Source organism: Hippocampus zosterae, chromosome 7 (assembly GCF_025434085.1).
Source record: "Hippocampus zosterae strain Florida chromosome 7, ASM2543408v3, whole genome shotgun sequence".
Lineage (NCBI taxonomy): Eukaryota > Metazoa > Chordata > Actinopteri > Syngnathiformes > Syngnathidae > Hippocampus > Hippocampus zosterae.
Genome location: NC_067457.1, coordinates 6,607,417 through 6,627,790, shown reverse-complemented (window position 1 = coordinate 6,627,790; position 20,374 = coordinate 6,607,417). Strand labels below are relative to the sequence as shown.

Genomic DNA, 20,374 nt, shown 5'->3' with positions numbered 1-20,374 from the left:
TATGTATATTGTTATTATTATTTAGAGTATTTTAAGTATTATTTTTAGTTAGAGTATTTGAAGTATTAGGTTACGGCGGGATGCGTTGTCCATCCAATGTAACATTTCAGTACAGTAGTACGAAACAGTGAATTTGACATTTTGTGCTCTCGGCCACCGTAGATTCATTCTCTATCAAGATGGCGCTGCGCACAACAGTATCTGTTGGTGTATTAAGGAATTGGTTTGATTTCAGAGTCAACAATGCGATGACTTTTGTCACAACAGGTACACATAATGGCATTTAGCTAATATGGGATTTGTTTGGATGCCTTTTGGTGTTTGTGCTTTATTTAGCATGCTTCGTGGGGTCAAACCCTGCGGACACATTGGCTCATCCTGTGTTTTCAAGGGACTTTAGTCAAATGAAATCAAAACAATTGCACATACAGTATATGTATAATCGATGGCTACTTGTTAAAGCTAAAGTGATGAATCATCCAAACAAGAATGAGCTTTGTTTTAGTCTCAACATTTGGCTTGATTAAATAGTGCTATGGTGTCATTGTAATATAGAAATGTGCAAGTCAAGTTGATTTACATGACATGTAGCGCACTCATAGAGTCGAAGGGGCAATTTAATTAATTTTACCCTCAAAATCTTACAGCGCAGGACTAACAGTATTCGTGTGTTTCCACATAACAGCGTTCCTCTGTCGACGGCGTCCTCCTCTGGGTCCGATGCCGAATGAAGACATCGATGTTCAAAACATTGACACTGTAGAGAAATACCGTAGCTACAACCGTTACTTCACTCGGGCTGAAGAGGCGAAGAACAAGCCGGTCTGGTGGAAGACCTACCAAGGATGGATGGAGAAAGAGGATCCAGAACACGGTGAGAAATAATGAAGTATCCTTCCATAAGATGGGGCACGGTACACGCATATCCATTTTAAGAGGTAAAGTTACCGGTACTCTTTTCTCGCACAGCATCGCATGGTAATTATTCAGAAGAAGGATGTAGAGAGATCTGACACTTTTGCTGATTTTGGATGCAAGGAGAGAAAATGCTCAAATATAGCCAGCCCAGTTCTCAATATGGGTATACTCTGTCCAAGATGTTAAAAATCACACATACTGATTTGTGTACCCTGCTTTTGCCCTCATAATTGTGTGATCCGTGTTTTTTGTCAGGTGCCGCGCGAGTGAACATCGGACTACATCGTTCTCGACCTTCTAGAACCAATGAGCTGAGAGCGAGGAGGCAGACGATGAAGGAGAACAAGCTCAATGTCGAACTGGAGAGGGACTGTCGTTTACGCACGTGTAGGTTCAGTCAGGATGATTTCCATTTGTGTCAGTGGGGATGGATGTTCATCGGAATGCGCCCTGTGATTAGCTGCCGATCAACCTGACTTATATATTCTGGGGAATATAAAAGATGAATCGATGGGCTACTCTGAAACGGTTGTGATTTAATTTTCTCTTTTTCTCCCCCAGTCAAGATATCTTTGGATCGAGTGCAGGAAACGTGGGAGAAGAGCAGTGGTCCCTTTCATATAAGAAGACTGGCAGACCACTATGGAGTCTTCAGGGATCTTTTCCCGAAGGCGTATTTCCAGCCTCAAATCCCTCTGAGGATCTGCTATAGCCAAGGAACGAGTAGTGACGTCTATTATGGGAATCAACTAACGCCGACAGAAGTATGACCAGTAGAAAAGTTTATTTTTGCAATTTTTTTTCTTTATGTCTACTTTATTCTCTCATACAGACAGCATCTGCCCCAATGGTCAGCTTTAACGCAGATGAGGGCTCCCTTTGGACCCTCCTGCTCACCTCCCCAGGTCAGGCTACCCGTTTTCAATTCAATACAGCTACTGTCATACTAATCAATACACGGAATCCACTATCGCTGAATATCAAATATAATCGTTGTGTATTTCAGATGAACATCTTCTCGATAATGAAGCCGAATACCTGCACTGGCTTGTGTAAGGAAGGATTTGATCACAGTTTAAAACATGACTTTTAATAACATATGGGGGGGGGGGGGGTCTTTGATAGGCTGAAAGCCAAAATACTGCAACGATCAATAATTCAGTTGGACTGGGGGGGGAAAAAAACAACACTTTTTTGACTTGACAATACATAAATGCATTTCAACTTTTTTTGAATGCTGCAACTATAGCGCAGCTCTCCAAAGAGTGGTGAAAGAGTGCTGGCGCCTACTGTCAAGACCCATTAAAAAAAAAAATGAACGCTTAAAAATCGACATATCGTACCATAACCTTGTACGTTCTGGTGGCTGACGTTGACTGACGCGTGTTTCTCCAGTGGGAACATCCCTGGCGAGGCGGTGCAGGCTGGAGAAGAACTATGTCACTATCTAGCTCCTTTCCCCGCAAAAGGAACTGGCTGCCACCGCTACATTTACATCCTTTTCAAGCAGGAGGGGCGCATCAACTTCCAGGAAGACTTGAGGCCTCCGCCGTGGTGAGCGACACGCACGACCTTTTTGCCCCGCATCGCCCGCAGGACCGGATGATGACGTCACACAGTTGTTGCTGTACATGCCAAATACAGTCAAGCATTTTTGCCTCCCTTTATTTTTTTTTTTGTAGTCATTCGCTGGCAGACCGTACGTTCAAAACAGTGGATTTCTACAGAAAGCACCAGGAGAGCATAACACCTGCAGGTCTGGCGTTTTTTCAATGCGAATGGGATGAATCTGTCACCGGCACCTTTCACAACACCCTCAGTGAGTATCACTCGACCCTGGTATGCAAAACACGTCTTGGCAGTTCATTTGATTTCAGAATCAAATATCTCTGATGTCTTTATTTACAGACATGAGGGAGCCAGTGTTTGAATTCATCCGTCCTCCGGTGTACCATCCACCACAAGTGAAATACCCCCACGGACAACCGCTACGTTACCTGGACAGATATAGAGATGGAAAGGAGCACACCTATGGCATCTACTGATATATGCTTCGATATGAATAAAACAAAGCAGATATGTTCAAATGTCTGTTCATCTCACCACCTTTTTCTGTGACTTTGGGGAAGTGAGGAATATATGACTAAAAAAAGTCTCTGAAGTACAATTCCTAATTGTGTGTCACGGTTGAAAAGACTGTATGTTTTATTTAATTATTAGTTTAATTCTACATCATTATATTTTTCGTTAAAAAAAAAAGAGAGACTTTAAGATGCATTCATCCCGTGAAAGGAATTACAAGAATATTCATTTGTCTCCATGCGGAGTGAATACATAAATATGGTTTATATTAGCCTCAAAATAAATGAATACAGATTTGCGAGGGTGTTCTTTTCAATGCCATATTGTATCAAATCGTCCCACTTGGTGGTCCACATTACAAAATAGATATTTTAATGTACAAACACACACTCACTTGTGTGGAATTGATAATACATCTATTTTCTATAGAGCTTGTCCTCATTAGGGGTACAGGAAAGCTCAGGGTGGCGTTGGGCGAGAGGTGAGTTTCACCCAGGACTGGTCGCCATACAGAAGAGACAACATACACTCCAACAATCACAGAGATGGACAAATTAGCAACCAGCGAATCCAATTGCATGTTTTCGGAATGTGGGAAAAATAACAGTACCAAAAGTACTCCTGGTCTGTACTTAAATCTGCAGATACACAGATAAAGTTGGTGCAAAAATACAAATGATTTTACGCAATATCCATTTGGATCACAATTCTCAGAAATAAAGCCAAAGATTGGGAATATCCGGTGTCTCCAAACTGGTTGCGTTATCGTTCCTCGATGGTTCTTGATTATGTTTGTGTTGATTACGTTGTGTCTTTTATATGTGCCATTGTCATCCATAGAGGTTGAAAAAAAGTAATGACCCTATTTTGATAAAGAAAGGAGTGTAATATATAGTTTTCTAGTGGACACTGAAAAAATGTACTGCATTTATTCAAATTTATTTCATCAAGTGGTTGCCTGAAATAAAGTTGAACCCAGATACGGATTTTGAAGTTGAATATTTATTTTAAAAAACGATCTGGATACAGATGATTTTATTTTGCGCAACCACTTGATGAAATAAAATAGAGTCAATTCAACCACCATTTTTATTTTCAATGTTGGGAGTAAAACTACAAAGATGTAAAAAAAAAATGCTCAGGAAAAGAATACCTGAACAATTTTGACATTTTCTTCAATTGAAAGGCTTCTAAATGAAATGTTATATCAATCAAATGTAGAAAAAAATGCTCAACACGGATTTAAATCTATAAAAATGGAGGTTGACATGCTTTGTTTATTTTTTTATTTTTTATTATTTTTTTGTAGAACTCTGCTGCACAGGTGGAGCCGGCGATGCAAAATGAGCACCAGCTGTTGACACTAATTTCACATCCTATAAAAGCTCATATGGCTTGTGTTCCTTTAGCTATCACTGAAGCGATGGATCCAGTGTGGTTCTTTGTTCTTCTGGCACAAGCTGTCCTCATGGACACAGGTAAGCAACATTTCTTTGTTTTTTGTTTTTTGTTTTGAGTTGATTCTTTCGAAGTTTGTTTGTGTCCTGAAATGTTTTGCTTTCATTTCTGCAGGCCTATGTTTTCCAGCTGGACAGGCTGAATCTGATGCGGAGCTTAAAAAAGGTGCTGAGTGAGTACATTATGAATGGAATAAGTCTGATGTTAAAACTTGTTTTGTTACAAACAGGTGTGCCTCCCACTGACGTTAGTCTTAGGAGTGTTTTTGAGCTTCTCAAGTCTTTGGATTCTGCGCTGGCCCAAGAAGGTGACTTCTAGTTTTTTGTTTTTTGTATTAAACCATATTTGAGCCACAACATGTTTTAGGACCGGGGGAAAAATATTCTAACTGCTTAGTACTAAACCAGTTACTTTGGAAGTGGCATTGGGGAAAAAAATACTTGCCTTGTTTCCGTAAAGATAATTTTAATGCTTGCCATGTAGATGTACTGGAAAACGAAGTGGAACTTGATGCTGCGCTTGGCTTGGGAAAAGCTTTGCACCTGGGCATGGCCAGAGGGCTCAAAACAAAGGCAGACAGTCACGACCGTGTGAGTGAGGGCCGCAATAAGAGTCAACAGGAAACTATGAGCTACAATCAAAAAGGTGACTCAAGCTATGAGATGGATGACTCCTTCAGCCACAACATGAGCAAGGAACGCCAGAATGATGCCTTCGGCCATGACCACCACAAGATGAGCAAGGACCACTCCATGAGCCAGAAGAACCAGAACCACACCATGAGCAAGGACGACCCCCAGAACTACTCCATGAGCCAGGACCACCCCCACAATCACACCATGAGCCAGAAGAACCAGAACCACACTATGATCCAGGACTACCCCCAGAACCACACCTACACCATGAGCCAGGCCCACCCCCAGAACCACACCTACGTCATGAGCCAGACGAACCACACCATGAACCAGGACCACCCACAGAACGACGCCTATGTCATGAGCCAGGATTACCCCCAGAACCACACCATGAGCCAGACGAACCATACTATGATCCAGAACCACACCATGAACAAGGACAACCCCCAGAACCACACCATGAGCCAGAACCACAGCTATACCATGAGCCAGGACTACCCCCAGAACCACACCTACACCATGAGCCAGGCCCACGCCCAGAACCACACCTACGTCATGAGCCAGGATTACCCCCAGAACCACACCATGAGCCAGAACCACAGCTATACCATGAGCCAGGACTACCCCCAGAACCACACCTACACCATGAGCCAGGCCCACGCCCAGAACCACACCTACGTCATGAGCCAGGATTACCCCCAGAACCACACCATGAGCCAGACGAACCATACCATGATCCAGGAACACCCCCAGAACCACACCATGAGCCAGAATCGCACCTACACTATAAGCAAGAACCACACCATGAGCCAGGACTACCCCCAGAACCACACCTACACTCTGAGCCTGAACCGCACCATGAGCCAGAACTACCCCCAGAACCACACCATGAGCCAGAAGAACCACATCATGAGCCAGGACCACCCCCAGAACCACACCTACACTCTGAGCCAGAACCACACCATGATCCAGAAGAACCACACCATGAGCCAGGACCACCCCCAGAACCACACCTACACCATGAGCCACAACCACAACTACGTCATGAGCCAGGATTACCCCCAGAACCACAACATGAGCCAGGACCACCCCCAGAATCGCACCTACACTATAAGCAAGAACCACACCATGAGCCAGACGAACCATACCATGATCCAGGAACACCCCCAGAACCACAACATGAGCCAGGAAAACCACACCATGAGCCAGGACCACCCCCAGAATTGCACCTACACTATAAGCAAGAACCACACCATGAGCCAGAAGAACCACACCATGAGCCAGGACTACCCCCAGAACCACACCTATCCCATGAGCCAGGACTACCCCCAGAACCACACCATGAGCCAGAAGAACCACATCATGAGCCAGGACTACCCCCAGAACCACACCATGAGCCAGAACCACACCTACACTCTGAGCCAGAACTACCCCCAGAACCACACCATGAGCCAGAAGAACCACATCATGAGCCAGGACTACCCCCAGAACCACACCTATCCCATGAGCCAGGACTACCCCCAGAACCACACCTACACTCTGAGCCTGAACCACACCATGAGCCAGAACTACCCCCAGAACCACACCATGAGCCAGAAGAACCACACCATGAGCCAGAAGAACCACACCATGAGCCAGAACCACACCATGAGCCAGAACCACACCATGATCCAGAACTACACCATGAGCCAGAAGAACCACATCATGAGCCAGGACTACCCCCAGAACCACACCTATCCCATGAGCCAGAACTACCCCCAGAACCATACCATGAGCCAGGACTACCCCCAGAACCACACCATGAGCCAGAAGAACCACACCATGAGCCAGGACCACCCCCAGAACCAGGAACAAACAGATGTTTGAAGTATGAAGAGCTCAAATATTTATGAAACTACTTTTGTCACAATAAATTATTTACCGTGATACTTGTACTGTTGTATTTATTTTGGGATAAACTACAGTGCTGTCCAGGCTAAACTTGAATTTTAAATTCTTAATCTTAAAACTTTATTTGTCCCACACTGGGGAACTTAAGGTTATTTAAAAAAAAATGCAAATCATACAGGTGCATCAGAATTTCTGCGTGGAGGGGAAGAAAAAAAAAAGCCCTGCAGTATGGGAAGAAGCTGTATCTCGGGGATTCACTTTGCATTCATGGTGCCAGTCTTTGTATCCAATTACATTTGAGGCTCTGGTAACTATTTTACTGCTAACAAAGTGAATTGTTTGTTCCAAGGATATCTGGGCTTCCTTTGTGGTGTTTGCAGACCAGGAGAGGTGGTCAATGACCATGCCCAGGAATCTGGGTACTGGTTTTGGGGACCACTGGTTAAGATGGTTATGCAGCCTATGCACGGTGACAGAACACTGAATTATTGTGAAGTGTAATTTGGAATTCCCTCTCTATTCCTGTAGGTGGCCTTAGAATGTCCACCTGGCGTCAGTGACACGATTCTATTCTATATTTGCGGGTCAGGGAGAATTCAGCTTCTGCTTGTACTTAAACCAAAGAATGTAGTGTGAAGTCTGGACCCTATTTCACTTGGTTGATTAGCAGCCCCCGAGGGTTTTCCTGGCCCCACCAAGTCTGGGGCCCCCTCCACGGGACATGTTTTTGCAGTTGGCCCTCATAACCTTTGGTCTCCTCCGGCCACACCGGGTCAGATGACATGTTACTTTCTTTGTTTCTGGATTTGCATGAGAGGCGTACCTCCCCGCCTCTCATTATCATATTGTCTCTATATAATCTCATGAATGTGTTTCTTCGGGGCGGCCTGATAATATCTGAGACTCACAGGAGCCAGAATCGATTCCACTTGGACATTGGTAGAATAAAATCTTTTCCCAATCAGCCGTGGTCCCTGAAGTGCTCATTCGTCGGGAAACAGCCACCGATCACCGAGTGTTTTCTGAAGACCAGCGAAGCAGCAAACACCATATACCACAATTGCAATCGTGACTTCAGTTGGACTAAAAATGCCCAAATGATCACACACTAAACTGTAGATTTGAAATGGGTAATTTTGGCATTAAAAGTGAGTCATTCAGCAAATTATTCTTGCATTCTGAGGGGAGAAATGTTCTCGAGTCGCAACCATCCAGTATGTCTGATCCTGTATACATATTGAAATAAGAGGAAAAATAAAAATTGCTTCGTGTGTGTGTAAAATTGCAAAGACAATCATCCTCAAACGTAATGGACCACCTTATGGACACCTGATGGACACTCTGGTCTGTAATGAACTGATTTGAATTCAACTAGTCAAAATTAAATGATTAAAAAAATACTCCAGTATAGATAGCTGAAAAATACACTGAAGTACAGTAATTTTTGTTACTTGCAGAAGTTCAAATTGGAGGGATCGCAACATGGACTTAAATCCAAACCATTCATGGTTAAATGTTTTGGCTGGCTTTTTTATTTTTTGTGTGTTTTCTGAATAGTGAGGTTGCAATGGCACACCTGCCGCTAAGTAGAGCCAATCGGGCACAGCTTGTGATCGCTTGCAACCTGCTATAATAACTCACGTGGGGTGCTGGCCTCACACCTGATCAAGGAAGTCATGGCTGCTGTTTTGCTCTTGGTTGTGTTAGCGCAAGCGTCAATGCTGGATATGGGTGATTGTTAATGCATCTTTCGAACAATCTTGTGTGAATGTCAGAATGTTTGCGTCCCTTGAATGCTAAAAATGAGTTTGTCTGCAGGCCTTTGTGGTCCTCCTGGCCCCAGACTACAAGAAGCCAATTCTGGGCTGAAAAATGTTGGACTAGGTGAGCGCATTATAGATGAGTTAATGTTTTTATGATATTTTATGATGACGCTCGTTTCATTTGCGACGGATCCTCGCAAAGATGTTTCATTGGAGGGGGTTTTGGAACTTCTCCAGGCTTTGGATTTAGTGGTGAAGCTCCACATTAAAGAAGGTGAGAAAGTTGAGGTGACATCTTAAGCATTTTAGGTTCTATTTCCTAACTTTTTACTTGAGTTATGGTTGTGTGTGTTGTGTTGAATGCCAAGTAACATGTGATCTTGTAATCAAGCAAGCTACAATAGAAGCAACACCCAGCAGCAGGAAAATGTGACCAGTCACCAGCCGGGCCACAACATGAGCAAGGCCCACCAGAACTACACCCCGAGCCACAATATGAGCAAGGACTACCAGAATGACGCCCTCGGCTACGACCAGCCGAGCCACAACATGAGCAAGGGCCTCCAGAATGACTCCTTCAGTCCTGACGAGCTGAGCCTCAATATGAACGAGGACCTCTATGACTACAAGAGTGATGATAATCTTGTCCTGAGCAGCCGCTTCCAGAATGTTGACGACTTGGCAGATGATGAATTTCATGTCATGGTATGAAATGTGCAGTTTGTCCCTGAAACATCATGGAAGAACGGTAGTTTATCTGTCTGCAAAATAAATGATGAAATTCATTACCTTGTGGGGGAGGGGCGGTCTTCATTACAATTTAATACTGTGGAAAACTTGAGTAAAAAAATATAGTGAACAAAAAATACATTCCTTGCAACCTGAATGGATTTCTTCAAAGGTGTCTTAGTTACACCAGAATGTTGTCACAGAAGCACTTATTAAAAAGCTACATTATGTCATAAGGGTGGAACAAAAAAACTCATGCGAATTAAGAAAATCTTAAGTGGTAACGTAAGTGTCAACATTTTAAAATGAACCTTATCAGAATGGGATCCTGTCGCTCCGTCTGTTGCTGATGTCGTTTTGGGACGTCACTTAAAACGCCTGTGCCTTTACATATCAAAAAGCTACAAATCTATCTTCGATGTATCAAATTTTGTTTTATTAGACGGTGTGTCTCCCATATGCTATACTTGTTTCAAATTGCATCATGTAATTCAATCCATCCAACCAAACACATGAAACTATTTGACATGAATCAAACCACCAAATGAGGAAAATGATTTTCATATTCATTTATTGATTAGTGTATACTTAATTTGAACCATTTAATTTTCCAATTAAGCAGGAAAAAAAACTTTACATGTAAAATTGATCATCTACTTTCTATCACACTTGTCATTCGGTTTGTGGGTGAGCTTGAGCCTGTCCAAGATAACTTTGGGGTGAGTGCGGAGGAACACTCCTGACTGGTCGCCAGCCAATTGCAAAATATTTATAAAAAATAATGGCGGCACGGTGCAAAGGTGATGGGTTCGATTCCCGTGTGGAGTTTGCATGCAATAACCAAAAAGGGGCTATCTTGGGTTTGAACTGATACCAAGCAAGGATGATGTCATTGATGTTGCGCTGGTACAGCTGCGGTGATTCGAGCTAATGAGCGGCAGTTGTCGTGACAGCTATAAAAGCTTGCGATGTCCGTTCTTTCCACAACTGTTACTTGAAGCAATGGCTGCTGGTTGGCTCTTGGTTGTTGCGGCGTATGCTGTCTTGATAGATGGAGGTAGCTGGCATTTTTTAAAAAATGTCTTATTTATTATTTTTAAATAATAAACCAAATTTGTTTTTTTAAAGATAAACTATTTGAGTCCCAAGAAGCTGAAATTAATTTGTGTGCTTGCAGCCCTTTGTGCTACTCCTGGTGTTAAACGAGATGAATTCAAGGCTGGTCTTAAAAAAGGTATGTCAGGTGAGAAGAGTGAGAATTTTAAAACGGTTTGTGATTTACAAGATTTGATTCATTTGCTTTAGCCGTTTACCCTGATGGTGATTCGCCGAGGAAGGCTTTTGAAGTGCTCCATTCTCTGTTGAAGCTACAAAATAAAGGTGAGTATATGAAGAGTAGCTATTGCCACCGTGTTGCCTGCAAAGGAAAGAAAATCCCGCCGTTAGTCTTTTAAATTGCATTTGTTTTTTTTTGTTTTACCAAAAATTGCAAAAAGTAGATGTATTGAGCAAAGGATGCCAATGTTTGGGGCGGTGATTGGTGTCTTAGATTTTTTTTTTTAATCCATACTTGAGCAAATATGACATCGGTTATATCACTGTGAATTGGGGGTGGGGGTGGGGGGGGGGGTAAATGTCCAACTTTTACGTTTTACCATTAAGTGGAAATGCTTAATACCAGATTTATTTTTATTGTCTCCTTGTTTTGTCTTGCTAGCACAGAGTTAACAAAGATGGCCGCACTGGTCCCCATTAGTAATTTTTAGTGTTACTTTGCAATTTGAGCGTTTAATGTGAGGTCTTGTGTCAAGGTCAACGTTATCGCCACTCAAACTACAATGTGAGCAACACCCAGCAGCAGGAAAACGCGACCGCCCAACAGCAAAGCTACAACATGAGCGGCATCCAACTGCATAGCGACATGAGCGGCGGCCATGAGCACCACGTCTTCAGTCCCAAACACCATCGCTACAACATTAGCAGCAGGCCCCACCAGCAGAACCATAACGTGAGCAATGACCAGCAGAGCTACAACATGAGCACAGGACAACACATCTTCAGCCACCAAAAGCCGAGTTACAACTTGAGCACTGGCCACCAGCATGTCTTCAGCCACCAAAAGCAGCACTACAATGCGAGCAGCCACCAACGAAATGTCTCGAGTCCACACCAGCAGAGCTACAACATGAGCGCAGGACAACACGTCTTCAGCCACCAAAAGCAGAGTTACAACATGAGCACTGGCCATCAGCATGTCTTCAGCCACCAAAAGCAGCACTACAATGCGAGCAGCCACCAACGAAATGTCTCGAGTCCACACCAGCAGAGCTACAAGATGAGCGCAGGACAACAGAAGGTCAACAGGGCCCAAAAGCCAAGCCACAACATGAGCAGCAGCAGCAACCAACGGACCACTACCTTCAGCACCCAACGGCCGAGCGACACGAGCAGCGCCCAACAGAACGAGAACACAATCGGTCACAACCAGAGTGATGACGTGAGCGGCACCTATTTGGGTGACTCCACAGATGTTCTTCTTGTGAATGTATGATGTGAGCTATCAGATGGCTGGGGAATGATTAAAAGCACGGAAACTGATTTGTGTTTTTTTTTTTTTCCTTTTCTGTGGTTTGTCAAAAGTGAAACTGCTATAGTTCGCCGACCTGACGAAGTCTCAACGCCTGGCTGTCAAAGGATCAGTCATTGTGCCACTGTGGAAACTATTTTTTTCCTTCAGCGTTTGGAGAGAAATTATTTTACTTGTCATGAATTTGATATCTTTGCATATCAAAAAACCTCTCTGCAGGTTTAGGTCAATGGAGTCCAGGCAACACAGCAAACATGGTGAAGTGGCATTTGGGTGTAATGCTGCATGCGAATAAAATAAGCTGCCATCGGAAAATAAGTTGGTCCCAAGTATAAATGTTTCAAAATTCAGATTTAAAACTATGTCCCCTACCACCCCATCCCTTTGATTCAGATCTTATAGGCATTTTCAATCTCCATTTCACTGTACAGTCTGAGTAATTTCTGAAAGCTACTATTTATATTTGATTAAAAATGTTTTTAGATGGGGTGGCCCGGTAGTCCAGTGGTTAGCACGTCGGCTTCACAGTGCAGAGGTACCGGGTTCGATTCCAGCTCCGGCCTCCCTGTGTGGAGTTTGCATGTTCTCCCCGGGTCTGCGTGGGTTTTCTCCGGGTGCTCCGGTTTCCTCCCACATTCCAAAAATATGCATGGCAGGCTGATTGAACACTCTAAATTGTCCCTAGGTGTGAGTGTGAGTGCGAATGGTTGTTTGTTTCTGTGTGCCCTGCGATTGGCTGGCAACCGTTTCGGGGTGTCCCCCGCCTACTGCCCGAAGACAGCTGGGATAGGCTCCAGCACCCCCCGCGACCCTAGTGAGGATCAAGCGGCTCGGAAGATGAATGAATTAAAATGAATGTTTTTAGATGTTTTGGTTGCAAATTTGTTGAAACCACCAATATGCATTTTAATGAGCTACTTTTGTTCTCTTTGCTCTGCAAATTGTCTTCTTTCTACAGGAAAGACAATTTATGAGCTATAGCGCTTACTACTTTGTGTGGATTCGTTTTTCTATACAGCAGGGGAGTTTTAATTTGCCACTGTTATTGGTGGGAAAAAATCATCCCTCTGTGTGATTATGAGCACGGATGGTTGTCTGTGTGCCCTGCGATTGGCTGGCAACCAGTTCAGGGTATTCCCCGCCTCCTGCCCGAAGACTGCTGGGATAGACTCCAGCAGCTGTTGCTATAAAAGCCTGCAGCATCGCGGGCCGCGAAAGGCCCACGTGCCGTAGTTTGGGCACCACTGGAAAGAGCCTGTGTACGGCAAAAACTGAACTCTTGCATTAAAGTGATGAAATAATTTGAATGTCAACCAAATAAAAACATATCAAATGAAATATGAAATTAAGTTCATGAATTAATCGGGCCATTAATCGGTGATTGAGTGGTTGGCACGTTGGCCTCAAAGTGCAAAGGTGCAGGGTTCAAATCCAACTCCGGCCTTTCTGTGTGGAGTTTGCATGGTCTCCCCGTGCCTGTGTGGGTTTTCTCCGGGTACTCCGGTTTCCTCCCACATTCCAAAAACATGCACGACAGTTTAATGGAACACTCTAAATTGTCAAGAGGTGGGATTATGAGCGTGAACGGTTGTTGGTCTATGTGTGTGCCCTGTGATTGGCTGGCAACCAGTTCAGGGTGTTGCCCTTTGTTTTTTTGGGGGGGGGGGGGGTCATGAATAGCGAGGGTTGCAGAGGTACACCTGGTGCTAATTAGAGCCAATCAGACCCAGCTTGTGATCGCTTGCGACCTGCTATATTAACTCACATGGAGGTGCTGTCATCACACCTGATCAAGAAAGTCATGGCTGCTGTTTTGCTCCTGGTTGTGCTAGCGCAAGCGATGCTGGATATGGGTAATTGTTAATGCTTCTTTCAGACAATCTCGTGTTAATGTCAGAATGTTTGCATCCCTCGAATGCTGAAATGAGTTTGTCTGCAGGCCTTTGTGGTCCTCTTGGCTCCAGACTTGAGGAAGGCCGTTCTGGTCTGAAAAAAGTTGGACAAGGTGAGCACATTATTAATGAGTTAAACCTATTTTTGATGACGCTTGTTTCATTTGCTACAGCTCCTCACAAAAATGTTTCATTGGAGGGGGTTTTGGAACTTCTCCAAGCTTTGGATTTAGTGATGAAGCTCCACACGAAAGAAGGTGAGAAAGTTGAGATGACAGCCTAAGTATTTAGGTTCAATTTCCCAACTTTTTACTTGAGTTACGATCGTGTGCATAGGAGTGTGATGCTACTTTTAAGTTGAATGCCAAGTAACATGTGATCTTGTAATGAATCAAGCAAGCTACAATAGAAGCAACACCCAGCAGCAAGAAAATGTGACCAGCCACCAGCCGGGCCACAACATGAGCAAGGGCTACCAGAATGATGCCTTCCGCCTCGACCAGGCGGGGCGCGGCATGAGCCTCGACCAGGCGGGGCGCGGCATGAGCCTCGACCAGGCGGGGCGCGGCATGAGCCTCGACCAGGCGGGGCGCGGCATGAGCAAGGGCTACCAGAATGAGGCCTTCCACGTCAACCAGCCGGACCGCAACATGGACCTCGACCAGAATGACCTTGATGATGATGCATTTAATGTCATGGTTTGAAGTGTAAAATTTGTCGCTGAAACATGATGGAAGAGCAGTAACTTGTCTGAAAAATAAATTAAATGAATGAAATTCATTACTTTTTTTTGTGCGGGGGGATTGCATTACAATTGAGCAAAACTAAAATGAACAGATTGACTTGTGAATAGTTCTTCAAAGGTGTTTATCCTACATCAGTCAAACTCTATCACTGAAGTACATATTAAAAAGCATGTCATACTGTGAGGGATGGAACAAAAACGCTGGAATTGGGAAGTTTCATCAAAGTGTGATTCAAAAATGGGTAAATGGCTTAAAATGAACAGTGCAGGTTGTCTGACTGGTAGTGACGTGTTAACCCCCCAAGTTTCACTACATCTTAAGTCTCATAGTTCTGTCTTTAAAAGTATGCTGCATGTGCAGAGTCACTCTCAGGCTCAAAAATCATATCTTCCCCTCTTCCCTACTGTTTTTCATTTCACAGCTAAGATCTCGGAGCACTTAACAGCCAGGGTTCCCATTCTGTCTCCCAATGTTGGTTGTTTCCTGTTCCTCTGAATGGGTTCTAAGTGGGACAAATTCCTTGTTGTATACTTGGCCAATAAATCAGATTCATATCCTGATCAAGAAACAGTTGGCATCATAGCTGTACCATATGACGCATTGAATCGGGAAACAACCACGTTACGAAAGTGAATTTTGACGTTCAAAACAGAATAATTCCAATTCTAAGCAACTTTGAGGCTGGCGCGCTAACTTAGTCACCCACCGTGCCACCGCACCTATGTGCTGTTAAATACACAAATAGATACACATGGAATACATCACGTATATTTCTATTTTTTTATTTTATTTTAGTATCAATATTTTTTTTTCTTTTTTTTTTTTTAAAGGAAATTAATGTTGTGGCCTATGCGTGATTAGCATCCACGGACCCTCTATTGACCAGCTGCCACGATAAAATAAAGTGTAGACACCTGAAAAATCTGTTCTAAAGATATGTATGTTGCTACTTTTCACCCCTCCCCCCCAAAACAAACAAAAAAAACACAACCCCCCCTCCCCCCATCAGATGCAGCTGTGTGCACCTGGTGCTAAAAAGAGCCAATTAGCACCAGCTGTCAGCTGCTATAAGAGCTCTCGCGTCCCATCCTTGTCACAACTGTCACTGCAGAGATGGCTGCTGTTTGGCTCCTGCTCCTTCTGGCGCATGCGGTCTGGATCGACAGAGGTAATTTTTATTTCTTTCTTTAAATGGTCAGCATTTAAAAAGAAAAAAATGCACACAAGTTTGTATTTAAAATCTTAATGTTTGAGTCACCCGAATGTGAAAGTGAGTGCTTTGTTTTCCAGCTACGCAAGATGTATATGATGCTGGGCTTAGACAGAGACGTGTGTCAGGTAAGAACATTGATTATGTCATCAATTATTTTATTTTGGTGAGAATAAGACTTTTGTTTTGCACCAGATGTGTCTTCCAATGATGTTTCGCTGGATGAGGCTTTTGAACTTCTCCAGGCTTGGAATTCTGTGCTGAAGCTAAAAAGTAAAGGTGAGGAAAAATGGGGTGACATAATTATTTTTTCCCTATCCATTGTCTCTTGTTTTTTTTTTTATTGAACAAATTTTAAATTGGGGGTAGGAGTTCTTACTCGTATGCGACGAAATGTCACAAGTGTATAATGCTCACACATTGTCTTTGTGTGGACCAAATTACTTCAATATTTAAGCGGGGGCACTTGTCTTGCGTCTTTGAGACTTTTAATCTGAAAAGGGATCATGGTGTAAAATAACCACTGATAAGCGGAGTGTTGAGTGAAAACCAATTGGAAGTTGTCATTGACAAAGCAAGATGGCTGTCCTATGACTTCATCCATGAGGGGCCACTGAGTCCACAGCAGATTTTTAGAAATCTGTAATGTAATATTGATGTGCATCCAGGAGCCTCTGCTCTGTTTTTAAGAGAGAACTTGCGATCTAGCTAGATTTCTGTCGCGGAAGGAGTCGATGGTGGAAGATAGGTTGAGGATATTGGAACTCAATATTTGCAACACGACAAATTACGATAAGTTTGGCTTTTGTATGGGGCTCGAGCAATATTTGGACTGACTGGGACCTTATGATTGAGGTGAAATGTCCTGAAACGCATGTGAATGCCTCAGGCAAAAGTCTGAATCAAAATACTTGTGCAAGTAATTACAAAACTTCGAAGGGAGCATTTTCTCCACTGCATTCAAATTTTGAAAATCGGTTCCTAACTTGAGTAAATTAACGGCATAAATACCAGTCTTGATATGCCAATGTGGTTGGACACATAGATTTGTGTCCCTTTTGCCATCTAGTGGAAGCATATTTTAATGGTTCTAAATGTGGTTGGAGATCCATATAGTCCCTTAATTTGGCTGAATGGCCATCGTTTTGTAAATTCAAAGTGGCAGCCAGAGATGACTCAATGAGCGCCGACCACCCAAGCCACAGCATGAGCGCCGACCGCCACGACATGAGTGCCGACCACCACATGACCAGCCACAACAATAGTGCCAACCACAGCATGAGCGCCGACCACCACCCCAGCCACAACGTGAGTGCCAACCACAGCATGAGCGCAGACTACCCCAGCCACAGCATGAGTGCCGACCACCACCCCAGCCACAACGTGAGCGCCAACCACAACATGAGCGCAGACTACCCCAGCCACAGCATGAGCGCCGACCACCACCCCAGCCACAACGTGAGCCCCAGCCACAGCATGAGCGCAGACTACCCCAGCCACAGCATGAGCGCAGACTACCCCAGCCACAGCATGAGCGCCGACCACCACCCCAGCCACAACGTGAGCGCCAACCACAGCATGAGCGCTGACTACCCCAGTCACAGCATGAGTGCCGACCACCACCCCAGCCACAACGTGAGCGCCAACCACAACATGAGCGCAGACTACCCCAGCCACAGCATGAGCGCCGACCACAACGTGAGCGCCAACCACAGCATGAGCGCTGACTACCCCAGCCACAGCATGAGCGCCGACCACAGCATGAGCGCCGACCACCACCCCAGCCACAACGTGAGCGCCAACCACAGCATGATCGCTGACTACCCCAGTCACAGCATGAGCGCCGACCACCACCCCAGCCACAACGATAGTGCCAACCACAGCATGAGCGCCGACTACCCCAGCCACAGCATGAGTGCCGACCACCACCCCAGCCACAACGCGAGTGCCAACCACAGCATGAGCGCTGTCTACCCCAGCCACAGCATGAGCGCTGACCACCACCCCAGCCACAGCATGAGCGCCAACCACAGCATGAGCGCTGACTACCCCAACCACAGCAGGAGCGCAGACTACCCCAACCACAACAATAGTGCCAACCACAGCATGAGCGCCGACTACCCCAACCACAATAGTGCCAACCACAGCATGAGCGCTGACTACCCCAACCACAGCATGAGCGGCGACCACCACCCCAGCCACAACGTGAGCGCAAACCACAGCATGGGCGCCGACTACCCCAGCCACAGCATGAGCGCCGACTACCCCAACCACAGCATGAGCGCCGACCACAACGATGGTGCCAACCACAGCATGAGCGCCGACTACCCCAGCCACAGCATGAGTGCCGACCACAACGTGAGCGCCAACAACAGCATGAGCGCCGACTACCCCAGCCACAGCATGAGCGGCGACCACCACCCCAGCCACAACGTGAGCGCAAACCACAGCATGGGCGCCGACTACCCCAGCCACAGCATGAGCGCCGACTACCCCAACCACAGCATGAGCGCCGACCACAACGATGGTGCCAACCACAGCATGAGCGCCGACTACCCCAGCCACAGCATGAGCGCCGACTACCCCAGCCACAACGTGAGCGCCAACAACAGCATGAGCGCCGACTACCCCAGCCACAGCGTGAGTGCCAACCACAGCATGAGCGCCGACTACCCCAGCCACAGCATGAGCGCCGACCACAGCATGAGCGCCGACCACAACGTGAGTGCCAACCACAGCATGAGCGCCGACTACCCCAGCCACAGCATGAGTGCCGACCACAACGTGAGCGCCAACAGCATGAGCGCCGACTACCCCAGCCACAGCATGAGTGCCGACCACCACCCCAGCCACAACGTGAGTGCCAACCACAGCATGAGCGCCGACTACCCCAGCCACAGCATGAGTGCCGACCACAACGTGAGCGCCAACAACGGCATGAGTGCCGACCACCACCCCAACCACAGCATGAGTGCCGACCACCACCCCAACCACAGCATGAGCGCCGACCACAGCATGAGCCCCGACCACGGCATGAGCGCTGACTACCCCAGCCACAACGTGAGTGCCAGCCACAGCATGAGTGCTGACCACCACCCCAGCCACAACGTGAGCGCCAACCACAGCATGAGCGCCGACCACAACGTGAGCGCCAACCACAACATGAGCGCCGACCACCACAGCATGAGCGCCGACTACCCCAGCCATAGCAAGAGTGCCCTGAGCCAGCAGTTGAACCACTTGAGTGATAGTCTCAACCTGGGCTACCAGAATGACAGCATGGACGATGACTTTGTGGTAATCGACATCTGAAGTGTACAGTTGTTTCAATGGCCGCAATATGATTTGAAAAAGACATGCAAGTGCCCAAATGTAATGGCTGTCTGAGGGGAATAAAGAATTTAACTTGAAATAATTTGCAGTATTTTTCTTTTTTAAATAGCAATGTGTACACTAAAAATATACAGGTGTGTGGAAAACCATTTCTGAAAATCTGTTAGTCGTTTCAAAGCTGAGTGCTGTGCGCAACACCCACTAAACAAATTCTAATCTGCTGGGTACCCAACCTTAAATTGTATCTGATAAAATTCGGCATTTAAGAGTTTGGTTTTTTTGGGGTGCTCAGATAACACTGGCCCAACCCCCACAAGATTGTATTTCACCACTGGTCAAGAATCCAGTCCTCCAAGAGACTGCCGTGAGTTGACAAATGCAGAGAAGTGTTCAAGATGCGTATTCCAATATTTGGATTGTGGTTTCAACGTCGATATACCAAAGGAATTTTACTATGACAGACTCCTGTTTTATTAAAATGCTAATTCTAGGCTCCCTATTTTGATTTGAGTAGTACTGCTATATTTGTGAACTTGTGTGTGTGTGGGGGGGGGGGGGATATAAATTTTGGCCTGATTTCTTCAGTGCTCCCAATTGAACGTACTTTCTTGGGCCACTGTGAATCGTGGGCCCTGAAAATCATCACTCACTCCACCTCTGTGTGCCTGGACACAATTATTCTTACTGCGTCTTAATGATTCAGCTGTGACAATATTCAGTGTGTAAAATGGTCGGATGAATTTCCTTTGCTCATTTTGGCATGTTGTCCAAATAGACTTTGTATAAGCCATGATTTTGTGCTGGCTTAATGGTTCATACAATTTATTGCATAGCAGAAGGTAAAGTAAAATAAATCCAGCTGTGCAGCTTTTTTTTAACACTGCACAAAACGTCATGGCTTTGTGCAAATGTATCAAATTTGTGTTCAACTAAAATAGAGCCAGAGTTCACAAATTTGATTGAATTAATCTGATCATTTTCAATACTCATACTTTATATTTTTATTTGCTGTGATATAATGTAAGACAGGTGCCTTGGCTGAACAAAAGTTGGGGGGAAAAACAATTCAACGAAACAAGATTTTTTTTAAAAATTGCAATCATTGTTTATTATGAATTATGATTGTGTATT

At 45.1% G+C, this 20,374-nt stretch overlaps 5 protein-coding genes across 5 annotated transcripts; all 5 read left to right on the top strand.

Moving 5' to 3' along the window:
• The first annotated feature begins 141 nt into the window (after positions 1-141).
• Positions 142-3,009, top strand: mrpl38 (mitochondrial ribosomal protein L38). The gene is made up of 9 exons (XM_052069965.1): positions 142-267; positions 686-874; positions 1,174-1,305; positions 1,480-1,682; positions 1,751-1,823; positions 1,925-1,970; positions 2,314-2,472; positions 2,601-2,737; positions 2,827-3,009. Exons 1-9 carry the CDS (start codon positions 180-182, stop codon positions 2,961-2,963), a joined length of 1,164 nt encoding a protein of 387 aa, XP_051925925.1. The 5' UTR covers positions 142-179; the 3' UTR covers positions 2,964-3,009.
• A 1,388-nt stretch (positions 3,010-4,397) lies between these two features.
• LOC127604949 (LIM domain-containing protein A-like) lies at positions 4,398-6,959 on the top strand. Its single transcript, XM_052072381.1, has 9 exons — positions 4,398-4,478; positions 4,573-4,623; positions 4,688-4,765; positions 4,942-5,393; positions 5,532-5,621; positions 5,712-5,747; positions 5,907-6,121; positions 6,377-6,451; positions 6,749-6,959. The coding sequence occupies exons 1-9, from the start codon at positions 4,424-4,426 to the stop codon at positions 6,957-6,959; spliced, it is 1,263 nt and encodes a 420-aa protein (XP_051928341.1). The 5' UTR covers positions 4,398-4,423.
• A 3,468-nt stretch (positions 6,960-10,427) lies between these two features.
• On the top strand, positions 10,428-12,070 carry LOC127603991 (GATA zinc finger domain-containing protein 10-like). The gene is made up of 5 exons (XM_052070757.1): positions 10,428-10,532; positions 10,653-10,709; positions 10,781-10,855; positions 11,287-11,678; positions 11,829-12,070. Exons 1-5 carry the CDS (start codon positions 10,478-10,480, stop codon positions 12,024-12,026), a joined length of 777 nt encoding a protein of 258 aa, XP_051926717.1. The 5' UTR covers positions 10,428-10,477; the 3' UTR covers positions 12,027-12,070.
• Positions 12,071-15,774: 3,704 nt separating this feature from the next.
• On the top strand, positions 15,775-18,045 carry LOC127604948 (histidine-rich glycoprotein-like). The gene is made up of 7 exons (XM_052072380.1): positions 15,775-15,868; positions 15,991-16,038; positions 16,106-16,189; positions 17,070-17,141; positions 17,322-17,837; positions 17,889-17,977; positions 18,016-18,045. Exons 1-7 carry the CDS (start codon positions 15,814-15,816, stop codon positions 18,043-18,045), a joined length of 894 nt encoding a protein of 297 aa, XP_051928340.1. The 5' UTR covers positions 15,775-15,813.
• Positions 18,036-19,325, top strand: LOC127603986 (histidine-rich glycoprotein-like). Its single transcript, XM_052070751.1, has 2 exons — positions 18,036-19,054; positions 19,139-19,325. The coding sequence occupies exons 1-2, from the start codon at positions 18,059-18,061 to the stop codon at positions 19,220-19,222; spliced, it is 1,080 nt and encodes a 359-aa protein (XP_051926711.1). The 5' UTR covers positions 18,036-18,058; the 3' UTR covers positions 19,223-19,325.
• The last annotated feature ends 1,049 nt before the right edge of the window (positions 19,326-20,374 follow it).

Bases quoted from the DNA above. Each gene is read 5' to 3' on its own strand.
- mrpl38 (XM_052069965.1), top strand. From the start codon at position 180: ATGGCGCTGCGCACAACAGTATCTGTTGGTGTATTAAGGAATTGGTTT. The intron at 1,683-1,750 runs GTATGACCAGTA...TCTCTCATACAG, and splicing joins ATCAACTAACGCCGACAGAA to ACAGCATCTGCCCCAATGGT. The intron at 1,824-1,924 runs GTCAGGCTACCC...TGTGTATTTCAG, and splicing joins CCTCCTGCTCACCTCCCCAG to ATGAACATCTTCTCGATAAT.
- LOC127604949 (XM_052072381.1), top strand. From the start codon at position 4,424: ATGGATCCAGTGTGGTTCTTTGTTCTTCTGGCACAAGCTGTCCTCATG. The intron at 4,766-4,941 runs GTGACTTCTAGT...CTTGCCATGTAG, and splicing joins TTCTGCGCTGGCCCAAGAAG to ATGTACTGGAAAACGAAGTG. The intron at 5,748-5,906 runs GCCCACGCCCAG...ACCATGAGCCAG, and splicing joins ACACCTACACCATGAGCCAG to GACTACCCCCAGAACCACAC.
- LOC127603986 (XM_052070751.1), top strand. From the start codon at position 18,059: ATGAGCGCTGACTACCCCAACCACAGCATGAGCGGCGACCACCACCCC. The intron at 19,055-19,138 runs GTGAGCGCCAAC...GCCCTGAGCCAG, and splicing joins GCATGAGCGCCGACCACAAC to CAGTTGAACCACTTGAGTGA.
- LOC127604948 (XM_052072380.1), top strand. From the start codon at position 15,814: ATGGCTGCTGTTTGGCTCCTGCTCCTTCTGGCGCATGCGGTCTGGATC. The intron at 17,142-17,321 runs GTGCCGACCACC...ACATGAGCGCAG, and splicing joins CGCCGACCGCCACGACATGA to ACTACCCCAGCCACAGCATG. The intron at 17,978-18,015 runs GCAGACTACCCC...TGCCAACCACAG, and splicing joins ACCCCAACCACAGCAGGAGC to CATGAGCGCCGACTACCCCA.
- LOC127603991 (XM_052070757.1), top strand. From the start codon at position 10,478: ATGGCTGCTGGTTGGCTCTTGGTTGTTGCGGCGTATGCTGTCTTGATA. The intron at 10,710-10,780 runs GTATGTCAGGTG...CATTTGCTTTAG, and splicing joins CAAGGCTGGTCTTAAAAAAG to CCGTTTACCCTGATGGTGAT. The intron at 10,856-11,286 runs GTGAGTATATGA...TCTTGTGTCAAG, and splicing joins GTTGAAGCTACAAAATAAAG to GTCAACGTTATCGCCACTCA.